Here is a 20,054-nt window from a genome sequence, read left to right on the forward strand (position 1 = left end):
TTTATTATTGTTATTATATTCCAGTCAAAGGCATTTGTAGACATACATCCAATTTTATGTTTTACTGTATTACTCCTGGGTTAAAATCGGGCAGCCCTATTGATTAGTAATTTATGGTACATGTAGCCTTTCCATAGGGAATCCATAAACATTTATTACTGTTGATGATGCAGTCTCCTCTGTTTTTACTGGATTTATTGCACCCAGTTTTTAACTTTTGGAGATACAAATGTGCACATTTATTCATGCACTTTTAGATTTTGTCCATTTGCAACAACAATATTGTAAAAATCCAAGAGAATTGATGAAAACCTTTTTCCCCCTTTATTCATTTATTTTTGCAAGTAGCTATCTAGAAGCCTTCAACTGCATTTATAACCAGAACCCTTTACTTTGCCGGAATAAAATCCAGAAGTCATCTAATTAAGAAATGCTGCCCACAATGTCTGCACTTTAAACTTCTTATAAGCAGGTTTTCTGTAAAGGGTGTAGTGTTTTTCTGTGTAGTTCTTTTTTTTCCCTGACATCTGTGAACATAAAGCTTAATGAAAACCAACGAGAAAATGATAAAGGTCAGGGATATTGTTTTGTAGGAATTTACATCAGGTTATAAAACAATTAAGTCAACATTTTTTTTTAACATAATAGCTTTTGTGCAGGTGTCGATGATATGATCATCAATGACAGAGGCACGTTAGAGATTAGTGCACACCCCTCACACACACACACACACACACACACGCACGCACACACACACACACACACACACACACACACACACACACACACACACACACATACATACACACACCCCACTCCTCCATCTTCTCATTGCCTCCCTCCAGCTGCTCCAACGTACAGCCTCTAGAGCGCGTGAGACTGTTTCAGCTGGAGCAAGTGTTTACATGGATGGACTCACATATATGGAAGCTATCGGAAGCTTAGAATAGGAAACCAAAGAGGGAGAAGGAAAAAGATGCTGCCGTGATGAAAGGCAACTGCCGAAAAGACGGCTTAAAGGTATAGTGTAGAAGTTCTTCTTCTGGTTGGATCATTTAAATAAGTGGTCCTCCCAATTGTCAATCATTCTATATATATTTGTGATATATTTACATAAGGCCGTCCTACATGCTTGTTGCCTATTTTCACCTACTGATGGTGAGTCTGACATAATGGAAAATTGCAAATCTTCTTTTGGGAAGTAAGCTTGCTCCTGCATGTTCTCATATGCCTTTAATAGGCGTTCCCTCTCTGAAGCGGGTACAGGGTTGTGCATGTGCATTTTTTTTATTTTTTTTTAAGTAGAGAGGGGGAGTCTTTTCAGAAAATTGTGAAATCATCTACTGTACCTTTAAGCTTCTGTGTAGAGGCAGGTCAATCTTGTAGATTTAATAAAGAACAGAGGCAAACAACCAAAAATCCAAAATACTAAGAACCAAAAAAACAGGAAACTTTAGGGGGAAACTATCGTGGGAAGCCAGAGACAAGGGAACAACAAGACGACAACAAGGATCCAGCACTGAGTGACTGCAGAGGGGGAGTTTATAAGGGGAATGGAACAAAGGATGGGCTATTGAGCTGAATAAGGAGCAGGTGTGAGTGGAACCAACTAGAAGGAAGCCAAGGGGAAAGGAAACAAGCACAAGGGGGCAACAGAGAGTGACTAAAGACTGCTTGAATAATGGAAAATAAACCAAAGTTTAACAAAACAGAACAACTGATAATTGAAAACTAAAAACTCAGATTTCCAAAAGGGGAGAACCATGGCAACTATAAGTAAATAATCAGGTTACTGTTGAATATGAATATCACAAGAAGAAAGTGGTTTGTTGTTAATGTGTTGTTCAAGCAATTATCAAATGAACTAGATGGTGAATCATTAAATAGGTCACATTTTGAATTTAGGATGTAGATGTATAGGTAGATGAGTTAGAGGGGAAGGAATCCTGTCCTCTAGTCTGCAGATTGATATTTTGATACAGACGAGCATGATCTATATAATTATTTTATTCCGAATTCTTATTTTATTGATTTTGTTTTACTGTTAACACTGGTTAAATATATTACTTTAGTTACAATAAAGCATGTTCAATAACTTTTGAGAAGTTATATAGAGATAATTTGTTTTGTTCCTTAACTTAATTTAAAAAGATATAAAGAAGGCTTTAATCATATTTTTAAAATTAGAAGTATCTTTTAGTAAACTTGGAATTTCATTTACTGTTGTGATTTTTCAGATAAGTCTAATTTGATGTGCTGTTCAATTAATCAAAAGTATAATTTGAATTCAATGTTCTTGTTTTTATATGTGATTTGCCACTTAAGTTTTGAAACCATACAAGTTGCACATTTCGTTTGTTTTCTTGGTATGGCTGTGATATACATTGATGTGTCTGTATAACCCTCAGAAGTATGTAGCTTCCAATCTGAAAATAATGCTCTACTTTTGGATTGGGCAGGTCAATTTTAAAACAGGAGCCGGCAGCGGCGATACTCTTAAGGGTTATGTCAACCTCCAACAACACAAGAAGAGGATGGAATGTGTACAGGAAATACACAGCTGATTTTAATTGCAAGCTGATTAACATGCTTTTGGTCTACTGCAATCATTATAATCAGCTGTTTTAAAGCAGGGAAACCTATAAAACCTGCAGGACAGTGGAGCCTCGAGGACCGAGGTTGGGGATGCCTGATTTAGCAGAGGGACCTTCTGATGTACCCAGCAGCATCCTTTGCATGACAGACCTTATAGGCACAGCCAATGCCACTGAGTTTAATAAAAAATCATTACTTTGTGATAAAACCTGTGTGACATGTGCTTATGCCCTCGCCTTCATATGTTTTGAGTTTTATAATGGACAGCTGCAGCTGTTCACTAAATTTGTGTGAGTCCTATTTTATCTAGTTCTTATCCTGAAGGCTGTAATCCAGTGTCATTCATGTGTATGTCTGCTTTGTCACATCCGTAAGACTGAAGGCTGCCTAGATTCAGCACAACACTCTGGAGCAGACTGCATCATGAAGACCAATGATAGCTGCCATGGATAGTGTTTTTATAAATGACATTATAGAAGGTGAAAGGATAGGAGCTAGGAAACAGGACGTAGGAGCTACAATTTCAGGTACTCGGATTGAGCCAGTGGGTCCATTGGTAACAATTCTTAAGGCAAAGCAGATGTGTGTCTGCTGTGCGTCTGTTATAAATGCTGTCTATGACGTGGACGCAGGATGCTTAGGATTGACACTCAGGAATCTCCTGATGTACCTATCTCCTTAAGAGCTATATGCACTCCCACAACCCTTATGTGACAGCACTACAGGCACAGGCCACCTTTTTAAAGTATGATCAAACCTGCTAGAATAACCAGCAAATGTGACTGAACCTTGTAATAAATAACAATGGTCAAATAAAACATCATGTGTGCAAATGCCTGCTTTGTGATTTCAAATATGTTTTTAGTGTGGTTTAATAGAGGACTGTAGAGTCATTGTGTGCCTAATTCACAAAATATATGCAATTTAATCTTTTTTTTTTATCGCGATAGACAATAATAATGATACTACAAAAATTGAATGTATTTAATTATATACTATGAAAGTGGGAAACTGCATTAATAACATTTTCTAACATATAAAAGTAAAGTAATAAGCAACTCTAAATAGGAAATGTGTTGTACAGTCCAAGTATAATGGTGGGATAAAATCCTACATTTTTTTAGAGACTTTGTAGATATCAGATCTTGTAAAATTTTTAACTTGCATGAAAGTATATTTAGTTAAAAGTAGATCCACTACATCCATACATCTGCTCCTCTGACTCGAAATGGCTCTTCTGCAACATTTAAAATTAGGCAGCTCAATGTAATTTCCTGCTAATTACTTGCTTGTAAAAAATAGCCTAAATATATCTGCTTTCTGGGCTGTGCATTAAATATTTGTACTGTTTCTTTTACAGATAATGAACTTTGGTGCAAACCTACAGTTTTGGTTTGTCTGTGTGTGGAAAATCTAATGAATTCTCTGTTGGCTCATTCTCTGTAATATGTGAAACATTATTCTAATCTTTATTTAAATCAATTTGACTGAATGATCTGGTTAAATTGTCTCTAAGGTGCCTTGAGATGACATGTGTTGTAAATTGGCGCTATATAAATAAACTGAATTGAATCTAATCAAATTGAGTGCATTTCTAAAAAAAAGTGTTTCTATTCTTTAGAAAGTATCTGTAACCACTGAGTTTAGGAACCAGGGAAAAGAAGAGTCAATTCCTTTTGGAACCACACAATGTGGACATAGTCCATGAAGGGCTTCCATATGTGTCCAAAAGTCTTAGAGTGGACGAGGCATGTTAGAAAGTCGAGAGGGATATATTCCAAAATAAGCTTCTTCCATATTAGAAATCCATTGTAACAAAATATTCTTTTGCTCTTATTTTGATTTTGGATATGTTTGTTTTGGTAGACCAAGGAGAAGAGATACTGGATTGAGATCAATACTGGTTTTAATAATTTCCCAGTCTCCACCAGAATAGATTCCCAGTATAACTGGATCCTAGGGCATGAAAAGAGACAGTGTGTGAGGCTGGCTTCATGAATTTTGCATTTAGGACACAGTGAAGGGAACCCTGGTTTAAACTCTTTTGGGTAATTAGACAAAAAGCAGCAGATAGATATCTGGAAAAAAAAACCGGCATCACGCTCACTTCCAGATTCAAACTCAAGACATTTTTTTGTCATCCAATAACACAAAACCTCAGATTAGCTAAATACTGTACTTTTAAAGTCTGCATTGAATACAGAATTATAAGTATACAGAATTATATTGATAGCTATTATAATTTTGAGATCTACACAGATGCATTATGTCAGATGACAAAATGGGAATAGCATTTATTATTTTAGATTTAACAGTGTACACATGGAAAAAGCTAACAATATTTTAAGAAGTAAATGATTCAAGTAAATTATTTTTTTTCATAACTTCAGAAGGTGGTCCAGAAATGTTTCTAGAGATACAGCGGATAAAAGGCAAAGGATGGGGCAGACAGTAGCTCTTTCTGTGGAAATTAACATCAAAACAGAAGGTAAAAACAAGGGGAGGAGGAATAAAAAAAGAAAAAAAAGTTTTTAAGAGGTGGGGAGGGATAGGTTTGGTCACACTGTTTAGTAAACAGGAAACTGATCAGGAAGACGTGGTGAAATATGTCATCCATTACTGTAAATATGTTTAAAAAATGCAACATCTTGAAAAGATTAAAATAAAACACAAAAGGACAGAAGTATTGGGAAAGAAAGCAAGCTATCCGTATATATCGTGTCCAATTTATTTAATGTAGCTGTGAGCATTATTCGTTTGTTCCTTTTCATTTTGAGAAAATATTGGCCTCTGATTCACAGCTCTTACCACTGGGTGGCGCCAAATCCCCAAAAGGTGAATCCATTTAAGTCCCTCCCACCAGGGCGTTACGTCAACGGCTCACGGATCAGGACGCCATAGTTCCTGTTGTGCAAAACAAGGAAGAGCTTAAAGACGTGGTGAGAACATTTAAATGATTCCTCGCTTTTTGTTTTATACAACCACCTTAACATTTAGGGCTAAGAATTATTTATAAGGAATAAAGTTCGGCGTTTTATGTGAACGTTGAGTTTTACCGTTAAAATGTCACAGCGGAAGGAAGCTAACCGAGCTATGACTGTTATTTCTGTTAAAACCTCCGAACTGAACTTGAATGTAATGATAGCTCCGACAGAAACTGAAGTAGGTCATCTTTTTCTTCAGCCTGTCTCTCTCTGGAAGTGAAGCTAGCTACTATGCCGGTTTAATTAGCGCTATGGAGTTTAACAAATAAAAATAAAAAACAGCTAACAAACGACACCAGGGGAAAGCAGGAAGCCCTAACCTGAGTTAACGGAATCATCTATCAAAGCTTAAAATGGTGTAAGATTAATTTATGCCTTGCATGAAGATGTGTTACAGCGTGGTGTTTCAATCCTGCATGAAGGTTATTAAAATATCACGTCAAAATCAGTGTTTTTTTAACGAGATCCGGGTACAACTGACAAATTTTAATGAAGCTGTTTAGCCTAACACTGCTAGCAGTCCAAATGTTATTTTATAAACGCATATTTGGGGAATTCTTAGAATCAGTTAAAGCTTTTTGTTGTTAGCAGCGGCGTGTTTCAATATATTTACTTATGAATATTAATATTAAATAGTAAATATTCGCCTTGCTCTACTTGCTTCCCCTCATTTAAGGTGTTCCAATCTTCTGCCCAGCTGAGTTATATTTAGCACAGGTGGGCAAACTTAATATCCACATATCCATATCACGATCAGGGAGCAACTCTGATTCTATCGCCTTATGCAAGGAGCTTTTAATGCCTTTTGCATTGCTGCTGCATATGACTCCTATGTAAACATAAAAACAGATGTTGTTGGGTCATCATTCCACCTATGCATTAGTGGTCTGGTGATTTAGTTGTTGATAAATAGAATCCTGCTTGCATACTCTGTTATCTAACTGTTGGTGTCATGACCCTGTGCCAAAGTTCATCATCCTAAAGATAGGCAAAGTCACTTCTTGATATGAGATCTAGGAAGTAACATGGTGGCTGGTTTCAGTGTTTACAGACATTATCACATTATCCAGTCAACAAACCTGCTGGTACAGAACCCCAGCTAGACATCAGAGCATTTAAAAGTCTTTGGTAGATATTTTTGAATATCCTTTTGAGTTCTGATCTTGATTTTCTGATGTTCAGGCCGAGCCGTGATGGACTCCAGGTCTCGGAGACTTCCGTTTTCTATGTCCAGCTCCAGATCCTCCTATGCCTTCACTCCCACCGTCTCCACGCCGCTGGGCTCCAGTCGCCGCTACGACAGGGAACCGGTGCTGAACGATTACCGCTTCCCAAGAGTATCATCGCCCTACAGAGCGGATGCAGATAAACGGGTAGAGCACGTGTGAAACACTCTTTCTTACATCACATTTAAAATACAAAGCCTGTCTTTAACTGATTTATGTTTAAATAGAAAACGTGTCATTTAAACTAACCATTAATCTAATTGGATTTTACTTGCTCTTAATAATTCCCTTTCTGAGCTGTGATGAGCAATCACTGCCCTTTTTAGTTTGCCTTTCTATCTGAAAAGGTTTTTTTTTTTTGTGCTTTGTTTTTTTTTCTTTCTCCTAAGACTGGGCATTTAAAGGAGCTCTTTCCTTACAGTGTCCCCTTGCTGCATGATACAGTAGCTGACTCTGTGTGTCAGTGGCACACCAGCCAACACTCCAGGGGTCTTTTTTTAGGACAGCCTAGATTCCATGTGTGTATTTCAGTCCTGCCTGTCAGAAGACGGTGTTAACTTTTTTTCCCCTCGGAGCCTTGATTTGTTCCTGTTCTTTCTAGAACATTAAAGGTACGGAGAACCGATGTAGCAAAGCACATTTTGTTTGTACTGATTCTTGTTAGTTCATTTTACGTAAATATTAACACCAGTACGGATTTAGTCTCCTGTTAGAAAATGAATGAGGAATCCACAATAAAAGATTTTAGTGTGATTTTGTCAATCAAAAATAAAACTGCCCTTTGTCCCTGTTACTGAACTGCTGGTATATAGAATCTAAAAATATTTAGCATTATGTGAAGCTTTGGGCATTTTTAATATGATGCAGTGAATTTTCATGCTTTTTGAGTCTAGGGTATTGCATGCATGTATTTATAAAGAGGAAGGCTTCACAGGAGTAATGCTTGGATGCTAACTGTTGATCTGTCATCTTCTTCTAAAGAGTTCTCGCCTTCTGAGCTCGTCAAGAGATTACAGCAGCTCTGACACTCGCTCCCCCAGCTGGAAGCTGCCTTCTTTGTCATCCTCTGGCAGATCGTACGACCGCCCCTGGGCTGAATCGGCTCTCAGCAGTAGAAGCAAAGCGGTACAGAAGCTTTCCTCTTCGGGGGTCACCCTTCAGACCTGTTAACGTCTTTAAAGAACAGCCTTTTAAACCTCTGCGATGTTCTTCTATTTTTTTTTTCTCAGACTGATTCTGAGGGGAGATCAGGAGTTTGCTCAGGTTTACTGAATTCCAGCGACGATGCAGAATCGAAAAGGGCCAAACTGTCTTACAGCAATCGACTTTACACAAAAACGGCCAGCACTGCAGTTACAGGATCCACCTATTCCAGTAACGTTCTCAGCAGTGGCAGAGGTTTGTTATATCATAAACTGATCCAGTGTTACTGGAGGTTTTCCTCCTGCTTTGATTCTGTTATGTAGAGGAGAAGAGATGTTCTGACACGCTTCATATCGGGATCTGCAGCAAATCTTTATGGACTGACTTTTATAGGGAAATAAGATTTCCATTTTATCTATAATAGGATTCATGTTTAGTCCAGAACAGATTGAATCATCTCATTAATTTTTAACCGACTTTTAGATGGAAACTAACTAAAGTAATTAATTTGTTTCCAGCTGTTGCAGGTGACTCGGTGGATTCATCATGGAGTTCGTATCGTTTACTTTCTAGACCGTCCCCCTCTTCTTCAAAGCCGCTGTCGTCCTCCAGAGAACAGGAGCCAAAGGCTGAGCCCAGCCTCTCAGGTCTTGGAGAAAGGAGGGGCAGGACTCCTGGGCTGGTCTCCTCACTGTGTAGGCACTCCTCGTTTGTGAAAAGCTTTCAGATATTTCAACGTGTTGTTAAACTCATGTAGTTTATTCCTTCTTTCTCTTCTATTAGATCAAACAGACAGGGTGATGTCCACATATGCACAAGGAGCTCGACCCAAAGAAACTACCTCCTTCTCTGCATCAAGGCAGAGCTCTCAGACCCGCCATGCCTCGTCCTCTGCCTCTCAGCAGATGCCATTGCGCCTCCATGACCTGGGCAGCAGAAACGCTGCTCGTTACTCCACTGCCTCATCCTCTCTCCGCTCCACTCAGGAACAAGCCCGAAACCCAGAACCGTGCGTTTCCCCTCCCCACTCCTCCCACAACTCCTGGAATCCCACCCCCCTGAGCAGACCAGAGCCCAGCCTCCCACGGCCGTTAGGCGAAAGTGGAGAGCTGGGGGGGCGCAGCTCCACGCGGCACCTGTTGTCTCGTCTCTTTTCTCGCTGCTCCAGCCAGGACTCGTCCAGCGGCTCGTCCAGCGTTCGTTCACTAGAGGATGACACTCCATCGACTAGCGGGGAGTCCGTGGACAGCGACGAGGGAGCGGGGACGGTCGGCAGGGACCTTGATATCAGCGGAGCAGCGGAAGCCTCAGATGGCCTCAGGAGTCATAGAACCAGCCTCCCTCCTATTCAGGAAAACAATACGGGTCATATGGGCCCAGCCCGGCCCAGAATGGCTCCTCTGAGAGAGTCCTCTGCAAGCAGCGGAGCAGGAGGGAGGAGCTCATCCTGGTTCCTTTCCTCCCTCCGTGGCCGCTGCCCACCTCTGCTGTCTCGCCTAAGGAGATATGCAAGAGAAGATGGTGCGCAGGCAGCCTCCCGCTCAGAGGAAGGCTACAGCCGTCCACATTTACTCAGCAGGTGGGATGACGTCGTGTATAAAGCCTTGCAAGATGATGAGGATGAGGAGGAAGATGATGATGATGAAGAGGAGGAGGAAGAAGGGGCCTTTGCTTTGGATGCTTTTGCTGACTCTTACGCTGATAGAATAGAGGACGAAGCATTGCCTGAGCTGGAAGCTGTGTTCTCACCCCGCCGCAGGCTGGGAGTGCTGGAGAACATTGTGGCCCCTGAGGGCCGAGCTGAGAGGCAGCTGGAGGGCCAGGAGGAAAAGAGTCTCTGCAGCAGGGATCAGGAGAAGCTGCGCAGGATCAAAGAAAAGTAACGAAACATGAGCTCCCACTACTTCTCATCTTTGGTTATATTTCCCTGTTTGTTCATCTCTAATGGTTTCTGGATCTAGATGAACTGTTTCAGCACAAATGTCTTTTTGTTTTGTTTTTCCCTCCTTTTGCTGCTGCAGACTGTTAATGGAGGACTCTGACGAGGAGGAAGGAGACCTGTGCCGAATCTGCCAGATGCAGGAGGAGTCCTCTACCAACCCCCTGATTCAGCCGTGCAGCTGTACAGGCAGCCTGCAGTACGTCCACCAAGAATGCATCAAGAGGTGGCTTAACTCCAAAATCAGCTCAGGTATGTCTCCCCCATATCTGGACTAGGCAAGAGAATATTTAAAGGAATTACAGCAAGCCAAAAAAAGGACATATTTAAAACCAACTTTCTAATGTGTTAAACCACAATATTGTTGGAAAAAACTATTTAGCTTATGTTTTGCTTACAAGGTTTCCACAGGTTTGGTTAAAAAGTTTTAAATTTTAAAGTTGAACTATGTAAAGCTTATTCAAATCCTTAAAAATTCATTTTAACAAGACTTTATGTTAGTAAGTATTTTATTTCTTTCACCCGGGGAATCCTTCCTCAAATGCACAATAAAAAGCTGCAACGTTTCTTTAACTGCTTTATGATTGTATTTAAAAACAAAATAATCTAACAAAAACAAAAAGCCAGGTGGAATTTCTGGATTATTTAAGACTGAAATAAAAGGTTCCAAAATAACAAATCCAAGCAGAAAGACTTTTCCAAACCCATTTTTTTTCTTTTTTTCTTCTGAGCCAACCTTGAAGCGTAGTCTAAAAGTGCTTTCAGACCGAGCATGTCGTCCGCATCGGAGAGTTCACTGCTCTGCTTTTCAGATGCTCAGGGTTTAAGCCCTGATCCTTCAGCTGCATAACAGCTCAAGTAAAAACTCAGAGATTAAACTTGTTTTTATTCAGTGGAGTTACTTTCAATCGGAGCAATTACTTTAAATGTCACTGACTATTCACAGGAAGGTAAATGAAGTTTCTTACAGAATCCCTTTATGGCTCCGTGTTTGAAGAAAAGAAGAATTTTCTTAAATTCAGCTTTGTGAAACTTTCCTAAAATGTGAAATCCTCAGGCCTTTAACAAATAACAGAAATGCCTCTGCAGACCTTTTAGTAGCCTCTGTCACTTTTTTTTTATTTTATTTTGAAAGCTTTCAGATACCTTCATTCCTCTTCACTTGTTAAAACTCTGTTAATATTTTATTACAAATTATCTGCTATTGATGTCTATTAAAGTCAAATTTTCTCTCCCAGGAAGCAACCTTGAAGCAATCACTACATGCGAGCTCTGCAAGGAGAAACTGCGCTTGAACATCGAGAACTTTGACGTTCAAGAGTTATACAAGACTCACGTCCAGGTGGGTCGTTGTAGCTGCAGTGAGAAACGAAATGACCAGCTCACTGTTAAACCTGGATGATTTTATGTAAAGAACTAAAGAGTATTTTCTGCTTTAAATCTAATCGCATTCATTTATTTTTTTTTGTTGTTTTTGAAAGGAAAAAAAAAAAGCAAACAGTTATGTTCTTTTCATTCTCCACAGTCGAGATTTGAGGAGTTCATCAGCAGCGGCTTCTACCTGGTGGTGCTTCTGCAGTTCTGTGAGCAGCGCTTCTCAGATGTCCTCAGAGAGGTGGACACAGCCAGGGTGAGGAAACTCGCATTCACCCGTTGGATTACATCATTTTTCTTTCTGCTCGCTAAGAGAAACCTTTTATCGTTTTTTTTTTTTTTGGGATTGGCCCACACGCATCACGGGATTTGCTGTGTTTGCTCGGTGTGCATTAGTCGTTTAACAGATGCACACTTAGAATGTAAAATATTTCACCTTGTGTCCGACTACAAATAATCTTTTCTTTCTCATCAGTTATTCTGCCTGGTGAATATTCTTGAACACATGGACAGTCTTGAAAGTATGTTACCCGCTCCTCATCTCTTGCAGAAATCCTGTAATGTTATTAAGTTTAGCATTGTTGTTGTTGCCGTGGGGGATAAAAAAAACAACCTCTAAAATGATGTGTGGAAATGAGGGCTACACGGTTTTAACTCAATGTTTCTGAATTGCAGCTCCAAGTGGAGAAAGTGACGAGGAGGGGCAGGACAGCCGGCCGTCCATCGACTTCTCTGACCTGGACGAGGACCTGGATGATTACTGATAAAACATGAGGTTTTAAAAGTAGCTCACATGATGGGAGCTTTCAGAGCTACTCCACGCTGTTTTGTAGCGCACTCGGTTTCTGCTTTGACGATGTCTTGCTCATCTTGTTCGAGTGCATTTGCAGCAAGAGATAAAAAATGCACTGAACAGGTCTCGCCATTGTCTCTGCTGGCTTTTGCACATAGGGAAACTTGGGATGAATGAATGCATAATATTTTGAATAGAACCACTTTGTCTGTTTTTAATTGTGCACTTTATTTTCACTGGAATATTTAAAGTTTCTAATGGTTATACCACAAGTGCTTTAATGGTTAAATGAGGACAAGTAAGTTTTACTTCAGCTGTGATGAAATACGTTAGGTTAAGTCAGAATATGAGCTGTGGTAACAACTTTTCCTTTCTAAAAGTAAACAAAACGAAAAAAAAAACTCCCAAAAATTTCTCACAACTTGTGTTATTTCCTTTGAATGCTCCATGTATTTGAATTGTTTTAAGCTTTTCGGTTTGGAAATAAAGATCAATTGCAAACTAAAGTGTCTGGTTCATGTTTAAGTTCAGAGGTGTCCTTGGAGGTTTTAGAAATTAAAAAAAAAAAAAAAAAAAAAAAAAAAAAACTTGAACTTTTAATATAATTCTCTTAAAATAAAGAATTTGAAGTCAAGCTAGCAGAGCAACTCCAATGTACAGTTACCAAAAACACATTAGCTGGAATACCAGATATAAAATAAATGATAGTGGAGAAAAATGACAGCAGCAGGTTAAATTATTAAATAGTTAGATGGGTTGGAGATGTATTCGTACAATAAGCTCAGACATGTTTGTCCTTTATTTGGGCTTTTAAGGATGTATGAGTGTACACTAACATTTAAATCTGATGCCAAAAAGTGGCTCTTCGGAACTTATTCCAAAACACTCAAATATAGAATCAAATATATACATAACCTTTATCACCCCCCAAAATTCAATAAAACTGCATGCATTGATTCCATCCATTACATTTTAAGTATGAAACCCTAGAGCCACATCCATTGCAGGTACTTTGAATTTCCTGAGATTTAGATGATTTAAATGAGCTGAAGATTTAAAAAAATCAGCACCAGTGGGTAACATGTAAAATGATTTTATTCAAAGATCACTGTACCTGACACAAAGTGATGTTTTCTATTGGTAAAAATCAAAAGTTTGCATTTCGATATCAGTTGGTTAACAAGCCAAACTGAAGCAGCTGCTCAATAACAGCTTTTAACATTCACATGCCATCTTTGGTTCATATATTAAAAAAAAACAATATTTACAAAGCATTTACAGCAAACAGTGCAATCTGAATAACTGTGGATCTCCCCCAAACCTTGTGCTTTAGCATTAAACTGGAACTGTTCCCCATCAGCATATTAAAGTGCGTTCCTGATCAGTAGTAATGTGCATAGATAAGAGAGCTGCAGAAAATAAACGGACAGTTGTTGATTCTCAGACTAAGGCAGTGATCTTAATCAGCAGAAATTATATACTGACACAACTACTACAGTAGCGCAGCATCTACATTAGTTAGATCTAGGGCATTGATGAGGCTGGAAGGCACAAATTTTTTTGTCAAAGATGTTTAAGTGTTTATAGGTACAGTTCAACTGCTTAGTTTGAGATCACTTAGTATTTAACTTATAAAAACGAAGCCAATTCAATTCAAAAACCTTTTAAGATAAAATCCACAGCTTGCAGCTTCCTCATTCTAACCACATAGAATGAAGCTACTCCTCTATAAAACACTTCGGGTTAAAGAAAATAAACAGATGTTCAAAATTTGCGACTGAAAGTTAACATTAGTTTGAATATTCTCAGTTATAAACAAAAACAACAACAGGTTTGGTTTCTCCTACTTGGAAGTAAGTCGTTAGTCAGTGCATTTCCAGCCATTAAGACCGAGACGTTTTTGTTTCTTCAAATCCGCTCAGAAGCTTTACTAATTGAAACAGCAAACAGGGGAGAAACAAAGCCTATTAAAAATGGCTGGGCTTTTCTTTTCTGCAAAATGGCTCGACGAAAATTCAAACCATTTGATGCATACTACGGTGATGGGAATGATATTACTTCATTTTTTGCTTACCTGATTAGTTTGTGCGCTGTATGCAGCACTGTTTGCAAAATACTGGACACTGATGGCAAAGGAGGGGGTGCATTAATGAAAAAGGTAGATATATTTGTCCCTATAGTTGAACTGAGAGGCAAACTACAGATGAGTCACTCATTGTAAACACCAATAGTTAATTATTACATCATCCCTTAACCTTTATATCACCTCTCTGACCAAATTAAACACAGAATATTTAGAGATCTTAAGAGTTTTTTTTGTTACTTTTTTTAAGGCAAGAACAAGAAAAATAAATAAAAGCAAAAAAAAAAAAAAAAACTAGGAAGGCCGGATTCATTTTTTTGGAGTAGTAGAGCGTAGATGCAGGCACGTCAGTCATCCCTGAGGCGGATCACTACAACAAGCTCATTCAGGGTCTGTTATTATACTGGTGGTGTCTGTGTCATTGAAGGTCCTCTCGTAGCGGACCGTCGTCGACAACAACGAGCGTTTCTTCTTGTAGATGTAAAAGCCGACTGCTAAGATGAGAGCAAGGATGACTATGATGAAAAAACCCAGTGCCACTGGTGAGCCTGCAGACTCTGAGAACCAAAGAAAGCGTATTAGCATTTCTATACAAAACCTACTCAAACTGAATGTTTTTAATTCAGCTGAATGTTAAGATACTCACTTGCTGCAGTTTTGCAGACAACACGGCTTTTTGTGGAATAACAGCTGGCCGGTTTCCAGTCTCCATCATCTCCTGCCATCATGACAATACATGCTGATCCCGACCGCCCCCCTGTGGCCTTCAGGTTGTTGTAAGACGGAGTCGAGCTGTCCTGCCAGGACACAAGGTTACCTGGGAGGATGGAATAGATAATGATGAGGGAAAACTTCAATGCAGAGATCACAAATTAAAACGTTTGGCGGAGTGGCGGCCGAGTGGTTAGGGCATAGAGCTCGGAATCCAGAGGTTCTGAGTTCAAGCCCCACTCACACAGACTGCCACTCTGGGTCCCTGAGCAAAGATCCTTAACCCCGCAGGCACCGGACAATGGCAGCCCACTGCTCCCCATGGGGATGGGTTAAAGTTCATTGTGTTGCTCTGTACTTGTGACAGTGTAATGACCAAAAACAAGAATGATCACAGCTACCTTAGTTGCACCGGGGGTTTACAGTGTAAAAACACTCCCAATAAAGTAAATTATTAATTTGCACTAATTCAAATAACACAAAACCGAAAAATTTAAATATTAAATAAAGATGTCCTAAACGTAAAATAAAATATTGATTTTTTTAAAAACATATAATTAAAAAAGCTCCATCAGGCATGTCTACCCATGCTATTTATCAATATAAAGATATTTTTGTATATGTTTAATATTTTATTCTATTGCTTTTGTCAGTTTCAATTTATTTTACTGGCAGTTTATTTTTTTCTTCTATCTTTAATGGAAGAATATGTAGACTTTCTAGCAAAACTCTACTTACATCACCCAACATTCACAATAAAAACAAATTTTCCTACTTGTTTTGTAATATTTATTTTTTCCAGAATGTCTTTCATAGGTTGTGTTTAGACTATGGCAGCAATTTCACTCATTGAAAAAATAGCCAACTATATATATTCCTACAGTTAAACTTTTTGCTCCCTCAGTGGTATTTATGTCTTTTAAAAGAGGTGAGAAAAATATGTTCCAGCCAGGACGGTTTGCAAACTAAACTAAGTTGCAGCAGATCTGTCAGGAAGAAAGAGTCAAAACTCCAACAAACTGTTAGAAGGTTGTAGAAGGATTCTAAAAACACCATCAAGGGATATAAATCAGTATGAAATAACCTTCAGTAAAACTTTCTTTTATGTCTTGAAATGTATTTTTTTTTACAGTTTTTAGACACTAAATAAACAAACCAAAAACAAACATATCTGATCTAAGCCCAGTGTATTTGGCCTGCAGATAAACCCTAATGTTACAGCTGTGGCAAGCATTATGAGGCGTTCAGGTGCACTTCGGTCTGAACTGTTCAGTGAGGGACTTTTAAAGCCAATGGGAAATAAAAGCTAAATTTATGCTGTGGATTTTGAGAAGAACCATCTCATAGTTTTGATCTAATATTCTGAAGACTTCTTTTCTGCATTTCCAAATCTTCGTTCATGAAGCCTAGTTTTCTTAATATGCAAACAGAGCTTGAGTTCTTCAGAGCGGAAAACTGGGTAGAAAGTTTTTTACATTCAAGAAAAATTCTCTTTAATAATATTTACCTATGACAAAGCTGTGTACACCAATAAGAGACCCCCTATTGTGAAAGAAATCCTATATATCTGTCCTGCATAATTTACAACTATTTGGATAATTTAGTTTCTACCTTACTATTGAAAAATTAGGTTTTACCAAGGAAATCAAGTCTGACGTCAAGCCAAACTCGACTGGTGATGAGAGGGTTCTCAGTGAGGTGCTGGTTCAGAAAGTCGTTTTCTTCTTTGCTTTTGATTGTCAGAAGGTTGGCGTCTGCAGGCAGGTTAAAAAAAACATAAAAAACATGAAAATCAAGCAAGTATGAAGTAAACTGAGATTTTGATTTTATAATTGTTTGAATATTGGATTTTCCAAAAAAGAAAAAATAGAGTCAACCTAATAAATAGATTTTTTTTCTCATAGTAAAAAGCATATGAGTATAAAAGTATGGAAGATGATTAGGGCCATTTAAAAAGGGCAAAAGAAGACTGACTTTAATCTCAGAATTCTGACAAATTCGGATTTTAAACTCAGCATATCGACTTTAATCTCAGAATTCTGACTTTAATCTCAGAATTCTGACTTTAATCTCAGCATATCGACTTTAATCTCAGAATTCTGACAAATTCAGATTTTAAACTCAGAATTGCGACTTTAATCTCAGAATCATTCTCATGGATTTAGGATTACTTTTTATTTTCCTACTTTATCGAAGTGCTAATCCTGGGCTTTAGCAATAGAGTCCCAAGTATTTTGACTTTTAATTTTATTTTTATTTCATATTCTTTTCTTTTTTATGACCATAATCCTCTTCTTTATAAAAGAGGTCAATTCACTTGTTGAGTTTGGCTATATTAGAGGTCGAATCTAGTGACTCACCCAACTTCTGACAGATGCTCTTTGCCTGTTCTATGTTGTAAACGCTGAAGTTATAGAAGCTCCCATCGAATAAATAACAGTGATCCTGGTGCTGAACCCATTTAGACGAGCCGTTGCTCTGAGGGCAGTGATTGGTCTCTAAGGTAGTTAGCTTGGCTCCTGTTTTAGAAAAAAAAAAGCAACATCAGCAACCGTTAGTCACTTTTGCAAACAGGAGACATCAACACAATTCCATTTTATTATGAGAGAGGAGGAATAGACTTAGTTTCCATAGAAACATTGGTCATCGTCTCACTTTGGTAAGGCGTTGTGATGTTGGTGGTGTAGCAGATGGCACCATCTTGTAAGCTAACACAGCTGGTTTTCACCCAGTCACCGCTGGGGTTTATGATCACACAGTTAGTCTGGTTTGAGCTGAAGTATGTCTTTGATTCAGTCAGTTTTAAAATGTTCTGAAACTTCGTCCCATCAGACCACTCATAGGCTGAGCCAATGACCTGCCCAAACAAATCGAAAGAGGCTGGAATTTAGAGCCTGAAACTCTAGTAAAGATGGTGTTACCTTGCTTCTCCTCTTCTCCATCAAAAACTTACATCCTGGTTCGACAGGCCTACCCATAGCGGGAAGCCGTCTGTTTTTGCAATAAGTTTCAGATGTTCCATGTGGTCTTTATCATGAACACTTGCCAGGTGACCACCAAGCCGACTGCACTCTTCCAGCGCCTGATACCAGGTTAACTGTTTGGGGACAACCTCATGGGACAATGTTTTATAGGCTCTCAGATCCTTGGTCGAAAGCTTGTAATCCTTTTTGGGCTCTTAGAAAAAGGCAAAAAAAGGAAGAAAGAAACTTGCGTTAGCTACTTTAAAAAAATATGAGGAATTTTTCAAAACGATGATGTTAGAAGCAACGTACTGACCATTGTCCAGCTTGCAGACAACAATTGACCTTTGTCTGAAACTTTCATGCAAGCTTCTATCTTTGAGAAGAATCCAGGAGCCGCTGGTGGTGAGACCGGCCATAAAGGTACTGTTTAAATTGGGACGGCCTTTTGTCCAGTTGGAATACTGGACATTTGTACCATCGTACCACATGGTCTGGTTATCTAGAGCAGAATGACATTTTACTCAGTCCACATGTAGGGATAGATGGTGCTGTTAAAACATTTTCGCTCAATTGCCAATTATTTAGCGGGGGTTGTCTTTTTCTTGTAATTAAAGTCTTTTACATTTAAATGTTCAGTAAACATATTCTATATCAAATAGATAAAAAAATACAGTTTTCAAAAGACAACTTTATTATAAAGGGGAATAAAAGCAATCAAACCATCCTAGCCACATGGGGGAAATGTTGACCCTTCAGCTAGCTGTGCTACTGCTTGTGTCAAGCATTCATGATCACCAGCAACAAGGCTTTCAAAGCCCGGTGGAACAATTTGCAGAATTTATTTATCAAACATGGAGGGTTTTAAGGCATTAAAGTCGTAGGGAAGCTGCTGTTCCAACCGTTGCATTTCTGAATTCTCTCCAGTGGTACCCAACTTTACACGAGTGAATAAAGTGAAGGTGATTGGTCGATTATCAGGGGGGCGGGATTTTTGTGGCGTAAGATTCACAAGCAAGTTTGATTGTGGCCTGTTTGTTGGAAGCATCTTGCAAACCAGTTAGCAACTTAGTGCTAGTAGGTTCCCAATGGGAAATTATTCTTTCATTTTCAACTTTGACTTCCTCCTCTGGTGGTTAGGAAAAATACATAGAAAAGCCACACCTTCTTATAAGCTGCTTGGTTAAAATTTTGAAAAAAGTAGCAGCTTATAATCCAGAAAATACGGTAGTTATTTTCCCTTTTAAATGCTTTCATCAATAATAATTTTGTCAATTTTTGGTGTCTGATCCGTTCCACAGTCCTTTACACAAGCAATTAAAGGCCTACTGTGCTTTATGTTGATCTATTGCGACCCCCTGGATGAGTCATTGAATGTGATCTTAGGGTCATTACGGTAGGCCAACGGCTGGGATGGTTTACCGCTGTTCCAGTGGTCTGCTTGCCTCCCATTGCCATAACGGCTTTGTAACCGTTCCAGACAAATAGTCAATAACTTTGTTGTTAATCAGTTCTTCAAAAATATGGATGATAACTGAAATTTGCTACTTGAATTTACCCAATAAACACTTTTTCACATGGGACCAGTTTTTCACATAAAGTTTCATTAAGACCAATTTGCATATGCAGAAAAAAAATGTTGTTTTAAATTGACAAACCATTTTTTGCAGCACTTTGAACCCATACAGAAGCTACATGATATGCTTACCCTTATTGAACATTGCCAGCCAAACAAACTGGACTAAGTTTTCATAGGGTTTGAGCTGGTTTGCGATGAACCGGTTCTCCAGCTCGTTTCTGATGGTAAGGAGGGAAGCATTTGCATCTGAAACACAAATGATCGGATACAACCATTTCAAAAACCTTCCTTTTCAAACATCTACAGGATGACAAATAAGGTCCAACCCTTACGGAGCTTTTTGCAGGTATCCTCCACCTTTCCCATGCGGAAAGCATCCCATCTGGTGGGGGCCAGCTGAAAGGTGTAACAGTTTTTACCCGAGGGAACCCAGTTGGGTCCGTTAATGCTATGAGGGCACTTTGCAGCAGCTTGTTCCGGCGTGGGGATGACCTCATCTAGGATGAATAAGGGTACATTTGCATTGAAAGAGTTAACAGGTTCATCTATAAGAGCAAATATGTCTTTATTGGAAAGGTTTTAGAGGCTAATGTAGCTTCCTATACATAAAATATGATTACCATATCAGTGATTTACACTTAGCAGCACTAGATTTTATTTATAG

At 38.8% G+C, this 20,054-nt stretch overlaps 2 protein-coding genes across 2 annotated transcripts in view; one reads left to right on the top strand and one right to left on the bottom strand.

Annotated features, from left to right (window-relative positions):
* The first annotated feature begins 5,468 nt into the window (after positions 1–5,468).
* On the top strand, positions 5,469–12,547 carry march7 (membrane associated ring-CH-type finger 7). The gene is made up of 11 exons (XM_015371302.1): positions 5,469–5,534; positions 6,762–6,952; positions 7,787–7,930; positions 8,035–8,203; positions 8,467–8,643; positions 8,732–9,827; positions 9,970–10,139; positions 11,126–11,229; positions 11,413–11,517; positions 11,737–11,782; positions 11,937–12,547. Exons 2-11 carry the CDS (start codon positions 6,773–6,775, stop codon positions 12,023–12,025), a joined length of 2,280 nt encoding a protein of 759 aa, XP_015226788.1. The 5' UTR covers positions 5,469–5,534; positions 6,762–6,772; the 3' UTR covers positions 12,026–12,547.
* Positions 12,548–13,118: 571 nt separating this feature from the next.
* LOC107082546 (lymphocyte antigen 75-like) overlaps positions 13,119–20,054 on the bottom strand; it is a 31,091-nt gene continuing 24,155 nt past the window's right edge. The window contains exons 27-35 of the mRNA XM_015371294.1: positions 19,723–19,887; positions 19,520–19,636; positions 18,128–18,313; positions 17,802–18,025; positions 17,504–17,705; positions 17,209–17,367; positions 16,486–16,602; positions 14,784–14,954; positions 13,119–14,694 (exon numbers count right to left, since the gene is read on the bottom strand). Of these exons, the coding sequence (XP_015226780.1) occupies positions 14,519–14,694; positions 14,784–14,954; positions 16,486–16,602; positions 17,209–17,367; positions 17,504–17,705; positions 17,802–18,025; positions 18,128–18,313; positions 19,520–19,636; positions 19,723–19,887 (1,517 nt within the window). The 3' untranslated portion in view covers positions 13,119–14,518. The remainder of the gene's footprint in view (positions 14,695–14,783; positions 14,955–16,485; positions 16,603–17,208; positions 17,368–17,503; positions 17,706–17,801; positions 18,026–18,127; positions 18,314–19,519; positions 19,637–19,722; positions 19,888–20,054) is intronic.

This window comes from Cyprinodon variegatus, unplaced genomic scaffold, assembly GCF_000732505.1.
Source record: "Cyprinodon variegatus isolate N-32 unplaced genomic scaffold, C_variegatus-1.0 Scaffold55, whole genome shotgun sequence".
NCBI classification, from domain to species: Eukaryota; Metazoa; Chordata; class Actinopteri; order Cyprinodontiformes; family Cyprinodontidae; genus Cyprinodon; species Cyprinodon variegatus.

Excerpts from the sequence above, each read along its gene's own strand:
- march7 (XM_015371302.1), top strand. The coding sequence starts at position 6,773 with ATGGACTCCAGGTCTCGGAGACTTCCGTTTTCTATGTCCAGCTCCAGA. Across the intron at positions 6,953-7,786 it reads GAGCGGATGCAGATAAACGG|AGTTCTCGCCTTCTGAGCTC; the intron begins GTAGAGCACGTG and ends CTTCTTCTAAAG. Across the intron at positions 7,931-8,034 it reads TCAGCAGTAGAAGCAAAGCG|ACTGATTCTGAGGGGAGATC; the intron begins GTACAGAAGCTT and ends TTTTTTTCTCAG.